The sequence below is a fragment of the Spermophilus citellus genome (assembly GCF_964194105.1).
Source record: "Spermophilus citellus genome assembly, chromosome: 1".
NCBI classification, from domain to species: domain Eukaryota; kingdom Metazoa; phylum Chordata; class Mammalia; order Rodentia; family Sciuridae; genus Spermophilus; species Spermophilus citellus.
The window spans coordinates 69,393,442-69,407,430 of NC_138182.1; the positions used below are offsets into that span (position 1 = coordinate 69,393,442).

The 13,989-nt window shown below is 36.3% G+C and overlaps 1 protein-coding gene across 11 annotated transcripts in view; it reads left to right on the plus strand.

Annotated features, from left to right (window-relative positions):
• Positions 1 to 12,239, plus strand: part of LMO7 (LIM domain 7) — a 98,735-nt gene extending 86,496 nt beyond the window's left edge. For 10 of the 11 annotated variants that reach the window (XM_081307051.1, XM_081307047.1, XM_081307052.1 and 7 more), the window contains 6 exons: positions 1,215 to 1,267; positions 3,581 to 3,794; positions 6,683 to 6,994; positions 8,823 to 8,931; positions 10,085 to 10,187; positions 11,475 to 12,239. In XM_081307051.1, coding sequence (XP_081163177.1) covers positions 1,215 to 1,267; positions 3,581 to 3,794; positions 6,683 to 6,994; positions 8,823 to 8,931; positions 10,085 to 10,187; positions 11,475 to 11,497 — 814 coding nt within the window. In that variant the 3' untranslated portion in view covers positions 11,498 to 12,239. The remainder of the gene's footprint in view (positions 1 to 1,214; positions 1,268 to 3,580; positions 3,795 to 6,682; positions 6,995 to 8,822; positions 8,932 to 10,084; positions 10,188 to 11,474) is intronic. The other variant, XM_081307048.1, reaches the window with a different exon arrangement.
• The last annotated feature ends 1,750 nt before the right edge of the window (positions 12,240 to 13,989 follow it).

Sequence of the window (13,989 nt, forward strand, 5' to 3'; positions counted from 1 at the left end):
ATTATCTAGTGATAAAAGACCTTATTTATAATGAATCTGAGTATAAGTCATCAAAATGTTGATCCATCTTTTAGAACTATGTATATTTAAAAAGCTTTATTTATATAGCTTGTTACCTTGGGAAAAATAGTTACAATGAAGTGAAAGAAAACTTAATTCCAGAAAATATGAAATCCTCTAGACATTGCTGATAAAGCCCTAGAGGTATCAAGAAGTGTGGCTCTATACCTGGTAATAACTTTTTTTCCTTTGTAAATAAGTAAAGTTTTTCCAAGAATGTGTGTGTCTATCAGTTGTGGTACATTATTATGTATTATAGATTATTGCCCTGCGTACATAAGTATGTTGTATTCATATGAATAACACTACATGTTATTGTAAAATACTCTATATTATTTTGTGTTATGATTACTATTATTATTACTATTATTATTACTATTACTATTATTATTACTATTACTATTATTTTTGAAGCTCAGTGTGCTTAGTACAGTGAGAATAAAACATTTTCAGAAGCTGCTATGCAGGTTGGGCATGATGGCACACGCCTGTAATCCCAGCAGTTCAGGAGGATCACAGGTTCATAGCCAGCCTCAGCAAATTAGAGAGGTCCTAAGCAATTTATCAAGACCCTGTCTCAAAATAAAATATTAAAAGGGGATGGGGATGTGGCTCAGTGGTTAAGTGCCCCTGGATTCAATCCCTGGTACCTCCCCCCCCCCAAAAAAAAAAAAAGAAGTAGTAGTAGTAGTTGCTATGCAGTAAGTTTTAGTACCTGTTTGGAGTGCTAGGGTAGTGTTGAGTAAATTGCTGTTCTAGAGTAATCAGTGGTCTAATGCCTCAGAAGTTGAAATCATGATGTTGGGGCAATGTGGAATGAACAAGATAGTCTGACTTTGGGTGACCTGATGGCAGATGCTTGGTAAGCCCAGTAAAATTAAGGTCTGGAAGAGTGAATGTTGACAAAATCTGGTCAGTAATTATATTCTTCATTTTTGTATTAGAGAAGTATTATTACTTATTCACCTCTTCTTATCATTTCATTTTTCTGTTTTCTGCTAGTAACACAATATAAAAAATTCCTTGGTTTAAAATAAATATAGCTCTCAATAGGAAATAAATCAGCTTCTTTAAAAAACAGTCTTTTTGGTGTTCTTTATAAATATGAAAAATATGTTCTTATTGAAACACATTTAATATGTTCTTTTTTTTAGGAATAAATCCAGATCTACTACTGAATTAAATGATTACTACACAAATAAAAATGGTAAATGAGATTTTTTTTTTCAAACTTCTTCAGCTTGATTGTTTGTTTGTGCTATCACATGCAATGGTCAGTATTTTTAAGGGCAAGATATTTCAGAATTCATTAAGATTACATGATTTAAATACTATTTTCAGTATCTGCATATAATAATAAAACAACGACCCTGTTTTTATCTTGGCTTTATTTATAATAGAAAACTACTTGGAGATTAAAATGGTTTTTAAATAGCTATTTAAATATGTGAGATATTGGTAAAATGATGCTGATGCAATTTTATTTAGTAAATTTAATTGCAGCTGAAGAAATGGCACAGAAAAGATTTGCAGAATAGATGAAAAAGTTGTATACAAATTTGAAGTTGTGTATTGAAATGCTAAAATATGAAAAAAATTCCAAAATGATAATGATTTGATTGACTCCACAAAAATAATTTGGAATCTGATCTTATTAGTATAAAGTTTTTTGTTGTTGTTGTTGAGGTGTGGGGCCCCATCCTAGTTCCCGCATATTGTTGACATGTGGGAGCATGCAAGCCTCTCATTGCCAGCTTTTTCTTTTATCAAAAAGAGAGGAAAAAAAAAGATCTGTTTTTTTACGTGTTTTCTTTTAACCATTGATAAGGAATTTTAAAAACTTTTAGATTCTCCATGAGCAAAACAACAATATGTAACAAGTCAGAATGTTCTGGTGGCATCTAATTTGTAGCCCCTGGTAAGAGCTTGTAGAATTTATAATTTCCATTAGGGGCTCTGTCATCATATTTTCCTTTGAATTTGTAGGACCTTCTAATATCTGGTCCTAGCATACTTTTCCAGTCTTTTCTGCTCTTTTCCCCTTTAGGAACCCTTAAACATATCCAGATTGTCTTCTCTTAATTCTGAATTTGTCAGATACTTTTTGATATGGTTCCTCTGGTCTTGGATCTTTTCCTATTTGGATTTCCCATTTCTTCTCCCTGAATTTGCCTCTAGCCACCATTAAAGTTATAGTTTAATCTTCTCTGAAATACTTTTTAAAAAAAAAGTTTTAACTACTTATACATGACAGTAGAATGCACTTTGACACATCATACGTAAATGGAGTATAATTTCTCAATCTTTTGGTTGTACATGATGTAGAATTACACTGGTCATATAGTAATATATGTAATAGGATAATGTCAGATTCATTCTACTAACCTTTCTACCTCTATACCCCTCCCTCCCTTCACTCCCTTCAACCTAAGTAGTAGCCATATGCTTTCCTGAGTGAAAGATCTGTTAGTAACAGCAGATCTGACTCAGAAATAATATTGTTTGTGATTCTGGTTTGTGTCTTATCCTGTGTGTGTGTGTGTGTGTGTGTGTGTGTGTGTGTGTGTGTATTCCCTTTATGAAGTTTAAGTTCCTGAGTGGCAGGCAGTGGAAATTATTAACTGTTTAGAGGAATAACTTGATTATACCAGTAAGGTTCTTTTAAAGTGGAAAATGTTTTCTTTAAAATTCAACCAAAGTGATAAGCTATGTTAAACTTAGGAGTATATAAGAAACCTTTGGTGGTTCTGCTCTTTGCTTACTGGAAGATGAAACTAAGACATAGATAAACTATGAATTTTGAAAGAATGACAATAGCAGTAAACATAGAAAAATAAAATAAATCCTTGGATAAAATTTTCTAATTGATATTAAGGCACAGATGATACTTCAGTGGATGATACTTAAATCTTAATGTTTTACCCAAATCGTAAATCAGTCAGCAAACCCAAGAGATAAAGCCCTTAGGATAAAACCTGACTTAATGATCATTAATAAATGTGATAATCCAAATTATACTTCTGTAAGTTCCTTAGAACAGAAAGAAGCATAACATTTATTTGGATGGTAACTATCATTTGGATGCCTGAGCTGTTTTTCCATTTCAGAGACTGAATATGTTCTTAGCCCTGCAGTTTGGTGACATGAATACTCAGGTCGGGTCAGCTAGAAATTTGTGCCTCTGTGGGCTTTCTTTTCCCAAGGGAGTGCAAAAAAAAATTTTTTTTTAAAGAAAACTTCGTGTTCTTACACAGAGTTGTCATAGCCAGTGATCTAGTGATCCCATTCTGGCTCTTCCCTTCTACAGGCAGCCCCTGGATGTCCCTAGTATGTTCTGTGTTGTGCCTGTGGGTAGGGAACTGGCATCTTCAGAAACAGGAGACAGGTGCTTTCTGTGTCATTGCAGCCACCTCATTGGAAGTTGATAATATGTAAGCATATGTCAGATGTTAAGCTGGACTGTCTTTGGAGATTTATCCACTGTCCTTTCTTATGTACTTTTTGTGTATTTTTAATTTAGGAAGCAACAAATACTTGGACCGAATTGGGGGTACAGGCTTTTCACAGAGAAGCTCCAAGAAAGATTCAGCCCCCTCAGAAGCAGAGCTGGAGAGACAACAGATTCTTCAGGAAATGAGAAAGAGAACATCCCTTCACCATGACAATAGCTGGATCCGACAGCGTAGTTCCAGCATAAATAAAGAGCCAATCTGTCTGCCTGGGGTCATGAGAAGGTGGGAGAAGGTTTGGGAATTGCTGCTTCTTTGTTGTGAGACAAATGCTTAATTTCTAGATGTGCTGGTGATTTGTTTGGACAGAAGATATATCATAATTTCTTCTACTTACCTGAGGTCTGGCAAGAGGAAGAAAAACATTGGGCTCTATCCTATGTCGACCATGAGCCAGATGCTTTGTCTACGACATCTCATTTAATCTGGAGAAACTGGTTTGAAGTAGGGTAGTAATTCTGTGACTCAAGCAGGTAATATAGTTGGACAAGACGACATGGTTAATAGGTTACAAATCTGGTTCTAGAACTCTGAAGTGGGATTGGGATAATTAAATAAGCACTTAGTGCTTTCTGGGCTGCCAAACTTTAAAAAAGGTATTGAAACTTCTGTTTATAATGAGATGATGATTAGATTGGAATTATCAAAATGGGATTTGCAAAGTGTGAAAAATCTAAGTTTTCTAACTTTAAAAAGTTAAGTATACAGAATAAATTAGAGATGAAAAGATGAATATTTTAAAAGATAAATCTTGGTAAACAAATCCTGCAGCTACTTTGAGTCAGTAGTTCCTTATTTGACAAACTGGGCAAAGTTATTTTTAACACCCTAGAGACAAAAAGCTCATTTTCTCAGCATTCAAATATCTTCTTAAAAATCAGTAAATGAACCTTAATGACTATAAGAAAATAGGTGATTTGAGCAGGCGGTTTATAAGAAAAAGAAACAAAAAGACAATCAATGTATGAAGATCAACACTATTCCCAAAATAACAATGATATGTCTCTTTTACTTAGGAGATTTGGAAAGAATTATATGATTGCTTAAACTTAGTAATTGTATAAGCAAATAGGAATTCTTCCCAGTTGGGTGGATAGCTTTTCAGTGTGTATTAAGCAAAGTTTTATACATCTGAATTCAGTGAACAATTAAGTTTCTAACATTCTTATCTTCTGGATGTATTTGGATAAGTCTACACAGATATATCCAAAATGATGAACACTTACACATTATTAATAATGACTGAAAAAAATCACCATGTCCTCTGTGAAAAGGGTACTTAATAGTTGTTCAATAGGTAGTGGTATACCAAAAAGATAAAATACTATATAACCATTAAAGGAAGAGAAAGACATTGCTGCATAATATAGCACTTCAAAACCTAGTGGGTTAAAATAACAACTCGTTCTTTCTCTCAGATCTGAGGGTTGCCTGGGAAATTTTTTGCATGCAGTTGACTGGGGCACTTGAGCAACTGTAGTCATTTAGAGTAGGAGCTGGTAATTTAAAAAAAATAGAATAACATTTTAAAAAGAAAAAATAAAGGACTAGACAGTAAATAAGTTTTGTTGGCTGCAGAGGTCTCTGTCACGTATTTTTTGTTTTCTTAATGACTCTTTGAAAAATGAGCTATATATATCTTGGCAATGGGCTGTAATTTGTTGCCCCTCATGCAGAGGGCCCTCTGAAGAGCTTAAGCCATAGCTAGTGGTTAGAAATGCCTATTCTTACCTGTGCTGCTCCACATAGCTGCCTGGGCTTCCTCATGGCATGGCACCTGGATTCAAACAGGTAGACTGGCAGAAGGACATACCCTAATATGTAAGTCTTCTTCCATTCTATGTGCATCATGGCTGCTGATGCCTGTTGGCCACAGATCAAGCCTAAAGTCATTGGCAGGGACTACACAATAGAGTGGATTCCAGAAGGTATGGTTCCTTGGGAACCAGCAAGGTACCATCTGCCACATGAATAGGCATAAAGTTATATGTTAAGTGGTAAATGAGTTATTGAAGACTGTGTTATAGCATTATCCCACTTAAGAATGTTAACAGGCAAATACCTTGCGTGTGTATATAAACACATTTGTACTTCTGAAAATTTGATTGTATATGTAAATATTTGCACATGTGAGAAACGTGTGAAGGACCTATAGTTAGCACAGGTTAGGTTAGGGCAAGTGTGGTAAGTGAGGGAAGGGACCCTTGAAATCCCTCATATACTGTTCTGTGTTGCGTGAGTTTTTCCATGTGATATATTCCTCTTATAATGTTAAAGTTAAATGCATATTTTAAGCTTGACATATGAGAATATTTAAGAGTAATAGCAACACAATTGATAAGTGAGGAAAAAACTTATAATTTGCAATTAATATTGGTTGATCAGTATTAATGTATGTATACAACTTTAAAAGAGATTTTTCAGAAGGTGTCTTTAAGTCAGTTTGTGAGCTAAATGTGTTTTCAATTTAAGGGATTGGTTGGCAAATGCTTCTGGTAATGTGGATATTAAGCAGTTGGAATTTAGGGTTTTGGATGGTGAATGAGCACTTCATGGAAGGCTGGTGTGTGTTATTTTGAAATCAGGGTGACTGGGTTGAAAGCCGAGTACCACCCTTGACTAGCTCTAACTGTGGTCTGCTTAACTTTGATGAGATTTAAAAAATCTTTTATAGAATTGTGGAGATTAAGTTTAATATTGTTGTGAAAACATCTAGCCTAATACTTGTCATATTTAAGTGCTTAAAATATAGTTTTGGATTGAATTTGAAAGACTAACATTTATATGTCTAAACTATCAAAGATAATGGTTGTCTGTCTTACTGTTAGCTTTTATCTTAAAAAATACTTTTCTTTCCACTTTGTTTGTACTTATTTTATCTAAGCACCAAGTGAATGAAGTAAAAGTGAAGGTTGATTGAAATGTGAAACCTCATGCTAGCTCTGATGATGAGCAATTTACCTGTTCAAGGTAATTTTCTATGTAAGTGGATGTAAATTAATACCTGCTTTAGAAATACACAGAATGGACCTTTTAATGGTTGTAATGATGTGTTGAATAGGTTTCTAGTTGGATGCCTAATGCTGTTTTGATGAGTCCTTTACATGTTTCAGAGGTGAGTCTCTAGATAACCTGGACTCCTCGCGATCTGCTTCTTGGCGACAGTCCCCTTGGCTTGGTCAGCCTGCAGGCATGTATGCTTCTTCCTCTGTTCAAGACTTCAGTCGCCCACCACCTCAGCTGTTGTCCACATCCAACCGTGCCTACATGCGGAACCCATCCTCCAGTGTGCTACCTCCTTCCGCTGGCCCTGGGAAGGCCACCACAGGAGGAGTCACCAACCAGACCCCTACCCCTCGCAGCCACTCCCCTTCCACTCCACAGCCACAGCCACAGCCACAGCCAGGCACTCAGCCCCGCAGCAGGTGAGGCCCTTTGTTTTTCTCCTCTCCTTCTCTTAGTCTCAGGGTTTTTTAAATCAAAATTTCCCCTAAATCTTGTTCAAGCTTTCAGTGAAAAAAGAATAGCACTTTTGAATATGTCACAGTCAGATTGAGAAGACTTTCTTAATATCTCTTCATGCTACCCTAATAGTATTTATAGATGTCTCAGGAGTCAGGGGAGACCTTGAAGATGTCTACCAGTTGCCAGGGTTTTCTTGGCAACTGGTAGACATCTTCAATATGTAAGACATATCTGAATAGTCCTCCATGTGGAATCATAAAAACATATACTAGATCACAGATGCTTTTCCTATTTATGGGTAAAAGCAGTATTGTAAAATGTTTGGCTGTTTTAATGACACTGCAATACAAACTCATTTTATAGGAACTGAGTATAAGAGAAGACATTATAATCAAGTGTTCATAGTCTGGTGAGCTTTAACAACCTGGGTTTAAAAAAATATTAAGTAGGTTAGGTCTTTGGTTTTTGGATTTTTGATTGCCAGAATCCTTGCTTAGCTGTTATCTGGTTTGCCATCACTTTGTTCAGGCTACATCAACTGAGTTCCATAGTTCACATGGGGTGGGAAGTGTGTGAGAGTTTAATAGCATCACTAGCCACATGCCTTGTGCTGTGGAGTGAAGCTCAAATGTCAGAGTGGGTTTTGTTGTTAAATCTGCATAGTATCTCCCAGATCTTTTGTGTTTCGTGTAAGTACATGCTTCTGTTGTCACCCAAAGGGAATTCTGGCACATGCTACCTTTTTTTTTTTTTTAACAAATGGAACAATTTTTAAAGGTAGAAATACATTGATATTAAGATTTTTTTTAACTATCAAAGAAGAGACTTTTATAAGGAATCTTTTTATAATCCAATATAATGTTGCCTATGCTAAAATCTACAAAATGTATCTTAAAGAGTTTGAAGTAAAAGAAAAGGGGTAAGGATTTATGATCAGTTTGTCAGCAGAGGCAAAGTTTGTGCAGAGAGGATCCATTTATTTACTGGGACCCCCACTTACCACATGCTAGAAGAACAGAGGTCAGAGGGATGATCATTGAGCTTCTCTTCCCTGAGAAGATCTCTATGGCCTTCAACATTGGACACTCAGCAGCTATGCACTGCTCAGCACCACTAAAGTTCTGTGCTCATCCCTAGGGATGCAGAGGTAAGGAGGAAGTGGTTGTCACTTCAGCACTGCAAGAGATGAGACCTACATTCAGAAGTAAAGTAGAAACCCCTTCTATATGTAAATGGTAGCTGCCTGGCGGTATTTATTTTATTCTCTGCTGAGCCAGTTGTTTAGACTAGAGACACAGGCAGGAAAGCACTGACACTTTGTTTAATTAGAAAATTGGGCAAATAAGAAAGAATCAAAAGTAGAACTCTCAATGCCTGTTGAGGGAAGTTGGGGCTCTTCAGTCTGAGGTATGGAGTGACATGATTAGAGTTGCATGCTTTGGCAGGTTTAACTGGCATGAAAATGTAATGGATTAGAGGAGGGGAGGTATTGCTAAGTAGGTCTATAATCTAAGGAGAATAGTGTCATAAAGTGCCAAGTGGACTAATTACACTGGAACTGTTCATGTAGGTGAGTATTTGTCTGGGGTCCCAGAGCTTCCATGCAGATCATTCACAGTTACAGTATAATTGAGGCATGCTATGCTTGTCTGGTAAAATTTTTCTCCCACAGATACATACAGCCTTCCTTAAGTTGCTATTATGGATGCGAATACCAGAGTGTGATTTTAAATATGAATCTCGTGTGTTCAGGTGAACGCTTCCATTCCGTTCTTGTTCTGTGTTTAGGTCAGTCAGTGGGAAGCGAGTGTGCTCCTACTGTAATAACATTCTGGGCAAAGGAGCTGCCATGATCATCGAGTCCCTGGGTCTTTGTTATCATTTACATTGTTTTAAGGTGAGACTGAGATAAATAGCCTGCAGGCCTGCAAAGCTTTGCTTGGAGAGTGCATGGCTTCTTTGAGCCGATGGGTGTGGATGTGCCACTAACAAGCTAGGTGCTATATTTGTCCGTCTGTGCTTTGTTGGAATCAAAGATTGCTTGCTATTACTTAGTTCTCAAATTTTGAATCTAATCATAAGTGAATCTGGAAACACTATGCATTTCCTATCTCTAATCTCTGAGAATTCTATAAATAAAATTTACAGTGCATAAATGTTTAACATGCTATCATAGGCATACTTAAAATATAATTTACCAATGTTATTGAAGGCATAGGGACCTGAAATTATGACAGGGTCTAAAAGCTTACCTTGGAATAGGGAGAACACAAAGGAAAACCATTGCAAATATTTAAAAAATTGCACAGCCTGCTTATACCTGACAGGTTTTTGTACACAAGAAAGTGCTAAGGCTGTGACTGTTTAGCATTGTCTGTCTCTAGAGGCGTATGTATTTGATTCTTAGACTTACTTTGGGCCAGAAGAAAGGCCCCCTGTTGATCCTGGATTCCTACAGACCATTGTTGGTTGAAATATGTCCATAGCTGGCTTGCACTGTTCCTAGGCAGAACAGAATGACTCAAAATAATTAGTGTTTGAGCCTTGAAGGGAGGAGCCTGTGGGAACATTTGCCAAGCTAGTGTGGCAGGAATACTGGAGGTGGCTTCCCCCAGAATGGAGTGCCAAAACCTGAACTCCATTCACTTCAGCCAGTTCTTTTATGTGGTGATGTACTCTCCATTCCCCTGGGGGCTATGAAGACTAAATCTCCTTAAGCCAATTAGCAAATTATTTCTACTTTATTTGGGGCTCTATTTAAAATGGTCATCTTGGTTCTTAAAATTGACTTTATGAATTTTTTAATGTCCTATCTGGAAGAATTGATTTTAATCTACTAATCATTTCTTGGCCTTCCCCCCACCACTTTTCTTTTTCTTTGTTTGAAATGTATCCAAGAGCTTAGAAGCTGCATTTTGCTTCTTTTTTTTTCTTTACTTTTTTTTTCTGGGTGCACCCCAAGCTTCCTTGAGCTAATTGTACATGGCTTGTTTTTTCTTTTTCCTTTCTTTCTCTCTCTTTTTTTTTTTTTTTTTTTTTTGGTCTCCCAGTGTGTGTCCTGTGAGTGTGACCTCGGAGGTTCTTCCTCAGGAGCCGAAGTCAGAATCAGAAACCACCAACTGTACTGCAACGACTGCTATCTCAGATTCAAATGTAAGAGAGCAAATCAGAGAGAAAATTTCTTGTCTTTTAAGGAGACCGCGGGTTCCCATGCATTTCCCTGAAACTGCAGCCATGTCCCCTTCAGCTTCACTGCCATAGGAATCTAGATTTTAGGGATCTTAGTCTGTCCCCTTCGAAGAGGGTATGTAGTATATGGTTCACTGCTCGGGGTCCAGCCACAAGGGTGGGTTATAGGGTGGTGGAACTGGAGAGGAACTTGTACCCAAAAGTCCAGACCCTGCATCTCTTGTTATCTGCATAGGGTCTGAATAACTCAAGGGGACAGTTAAACCAAAACAAAGTGACTGAGGGTTGATCTCTCCCCAATGGCTTGTTTTTATTGTTTAACAATGAGCTTTGTTATGTGGTTTAGAATATGACCAAATTTGCAAGTGATCATTTAGAGTACTGGAGAATATCAGCTTATTCTCTATGTTACTGTCTAATCAGATATCATTACACACAGCATTTTAAAAGAGCCTTAATTCTTATCTGACTATATAGTGTTTAGGTGTCATTTTTTGCAAAATGCATTTTCCAAAACTTCAGATGCTAGTTGTGTCTAAGCATTTGTGTGTTATAAAATATAGGGTAGCATATTTGGGTTGTGTGTTGTTTATAGCTGCAGCAAGACAAACATTAGTGCTGTGTATATTTTGAACCTTGATGCTGGTAACATGTTTCTTCCTTACTGTGAAGTGGTGTCACAAGTGGTATCAGCAAAACCATTTGCTTTTGAACTCTGAGGTATTTATATGACCCCTTATGTGAAGAGTGCTTTGGAAATAGTTTAAGCCCCATCAACTCTCTCTTATCTGTTGGTGGCTTCTGAGCCTTCTTTCCCCAGCTGTTCAGTCAGTCCTCCCTGGACACTGACGCTGAGGTTGGAGAGTGGCAAGGCTGGGCATGGCTGGGGAGTGTGTGTATTGTGTGTGCCCTTTTCTCTCTTTGCTCCAAAGCCAAATATAATTGATTTTTAGAATCATTATTATAAAATTGCCCATGCCTTTTTTTTTTCTCCTTCAATGCAAATAATAGAGAGTTGAGTGTAATTTCTTTCTATGTCAGCAGTTCATTTTTATTCCATTTTTACAACTAAGGAATTCTGGAGCCCAGAGGCTGCGATTTGCCTAGCTTTATCCTAAAACTGAGTGACAGGTTACTCTCTCTACCTCACTGGGCCACTCTCTGAGTGATGACTGCTATGTAGCCCATGAAGCGATATTCACTCGTTTCTGAATCTAAGCACTTTTCTCTCTTCTCTCCTTACCTGATCAGCTGGACGGCCAACCGCCATGTGATGTAAGTCTCCATATGAAAGCACTGTTGCAGATAGAAGAAGAGGTGCTTGCTGCCGATGTAGATCTATAAATATGTGTCTGATATCTTTTTTGCTCTTTTTTAAAAAAGAATAACTCTTCTTCTTTTTTTTTTTTTGCCTTATTAGATTATGTAGGACCATTGTAGTCTTGGTAGACCCTATATTTTTGTTTGTTTATTTATAAGAAGGTAATTTTGTGTGGGAAAAAGTGCAGTATTTACTTTTTTGAAGACAGCATCATAAAAGCACAAGGGAAAAAATAAGAACTTAAAAATATTTTTGAGGCTGATGATGATCAAGTTTTGACTATTTAGTGGTGTTTTGAAGAGGGTATTTTACTGTTTTTTTTAAAAGTTCTTAAAACATTATTTGAAATAGTTAATATAAATATATAATTGTACTTGCTCTGTTTATTGTATACTAAGTTAATGTGGAAACACATGAAAATTTTCATTTAAATCCATCCCTAAATTTGCTTTCTGTATCCTTTTATTCCACTTATGTAATATGATTGAAAGAAATTTTTAGCTTATGTAACATTTTATTTTGCTTGATGAGAGCTCAGTTTTCTTCACCAGAACTGTTGCTAAGCAATTCAGTAGAAAGCTGCTTATTTTCACTAATGAAAAATAACCATGGTTTGTATCCTAGAAGTTTTCTTCAGAACCTAATGAGCCTTTCTGTTCAGCTGCATTTGTAAATAAACTTGTTGATGCATTTAAGGAGTTGTCCTCTTTCTTGTGTGTATGTGTCTCCCTTTCAGTCCTTTAGATCATATTTTGGTATATGGTCTTTCTTGACACTTTTATTTAGCAGCTTTACCAAGATATAATGCACAGATAATAATCTACACATATTTTAAGTGTATAATTTGACAAATTTTGATAGTGTGTAAGCCTGTGAAACTATCACCCATAGTCTCAATGGTTTTACTGAAACATTTTAATGAGGAATGTTTTAGTCAGCTTTTTTATCACTGTGACCAAAAGACCTGACAAGGACAACTAGAGAAGGAATTTTTATTTTGGTTCAGTTTCTGAAGTTTAGACCGTGGTCAGCCAACTCCATAGCTCTGGGTCTGAGGTGATCCAGAGTTTCATGGCAGAAGGGTATGGTGGAATAAAGCAGCTCAGGACACAACAACCAGGAAGCAGAGAGCTCTGCTCACCAGGGACAAAGTATAAACCCCAAAGGCACACCTCCAGTGACTTATCTCCTCTAACCACACTCTACCTGCCTACAGTTGCCACTCGACTAGTCCATATCAGTGGATTAATCCACTGATTACGTTGCAACTCTCATAATCATTTCACCTCTGAACATTCTTGCATTGTTTTAAACATGAACTTTTGGGGCACACCTCATATCTAAACCATATCAAGGAACTTGATTTTTTGATAAAAGATATATTTCTTAATACAGTAAATTTTTCTGGTAAGAGGTACTGTAGGTGATGAATTATTGGTTCATTTTAATAAAATCTTCACTTTTGTTGCCCCAGTAAATTTAGAAAATCTGCAGAGCAAAAAATATACTCTGTTTTAGTAATTTGGAGTTGGAATGCAAGAATATAAAACTTAAGCAAAAATATAAACAACTTGCTTGAATTCTTTAGAGTAATATAAGCAGAGTGGGTAATTCCAGGAAATGAGAACTGTGTTGAAATATGCTTAAAATATGTAATTAAGAAGTGGTAATGGGGGAGAAAATTAAAAATTTAGTTTCAGATTTTATTTTGTTAAGCACTTATTTGTTATTTCTGATTACTGAAGTAGTTATATTTATTGAAGAAAATTTGCCAAATGGTCTACAGTATAAAGAATTTATACTCTCAGTCCCAAACTCCAAAGAAAAGAGCAGTATTTAAAGTCAGTCTGCATATAGATACTTATAATGCCTTCTTAGTTAAACTGGATTGTGAACAATTTTCATGTTCTTAAAATCATTTCTGTTTTAGTTATTCTTTTTGGTGCTGAGGATTGAACTCAGGGCTGTGAGCATGTTAGACAAGCACTCTACAACCAAGCTACACCCCCAGCTCTCTCTCTATTTTGAATAGTTGCAAAGAGCTCCATTGTTTGGCTCTACTAATATATAGTTGATAATTTCACTATTATGTGCATTTTGGTTCCCAATATTTAAAAAACTTTGTATATATAATTATAGTACATAATGTAAATATATTTCTAATATAAATACTATATGACCATGATCATATCTATTTATTATTTTCATATACTTGAGATTATGTGATTTAAGGCTCCCCTGACTCATATTGCCAAAATGGTTTACAGTAAAGTGTTACCAGCTCCGACCCTCATGAGCAGTGTTTGGGCTTGTCCATCTCATGACATATTTATGAAGATGAATTTCTACTGCTTTGTGCTCTGCTTATCATATCAGCCCTCAATATGCACTAGTTAAATAAACCACTGTTTCCTGTTTCAGTTTCTGCCTTTTTGCTCTTCACTG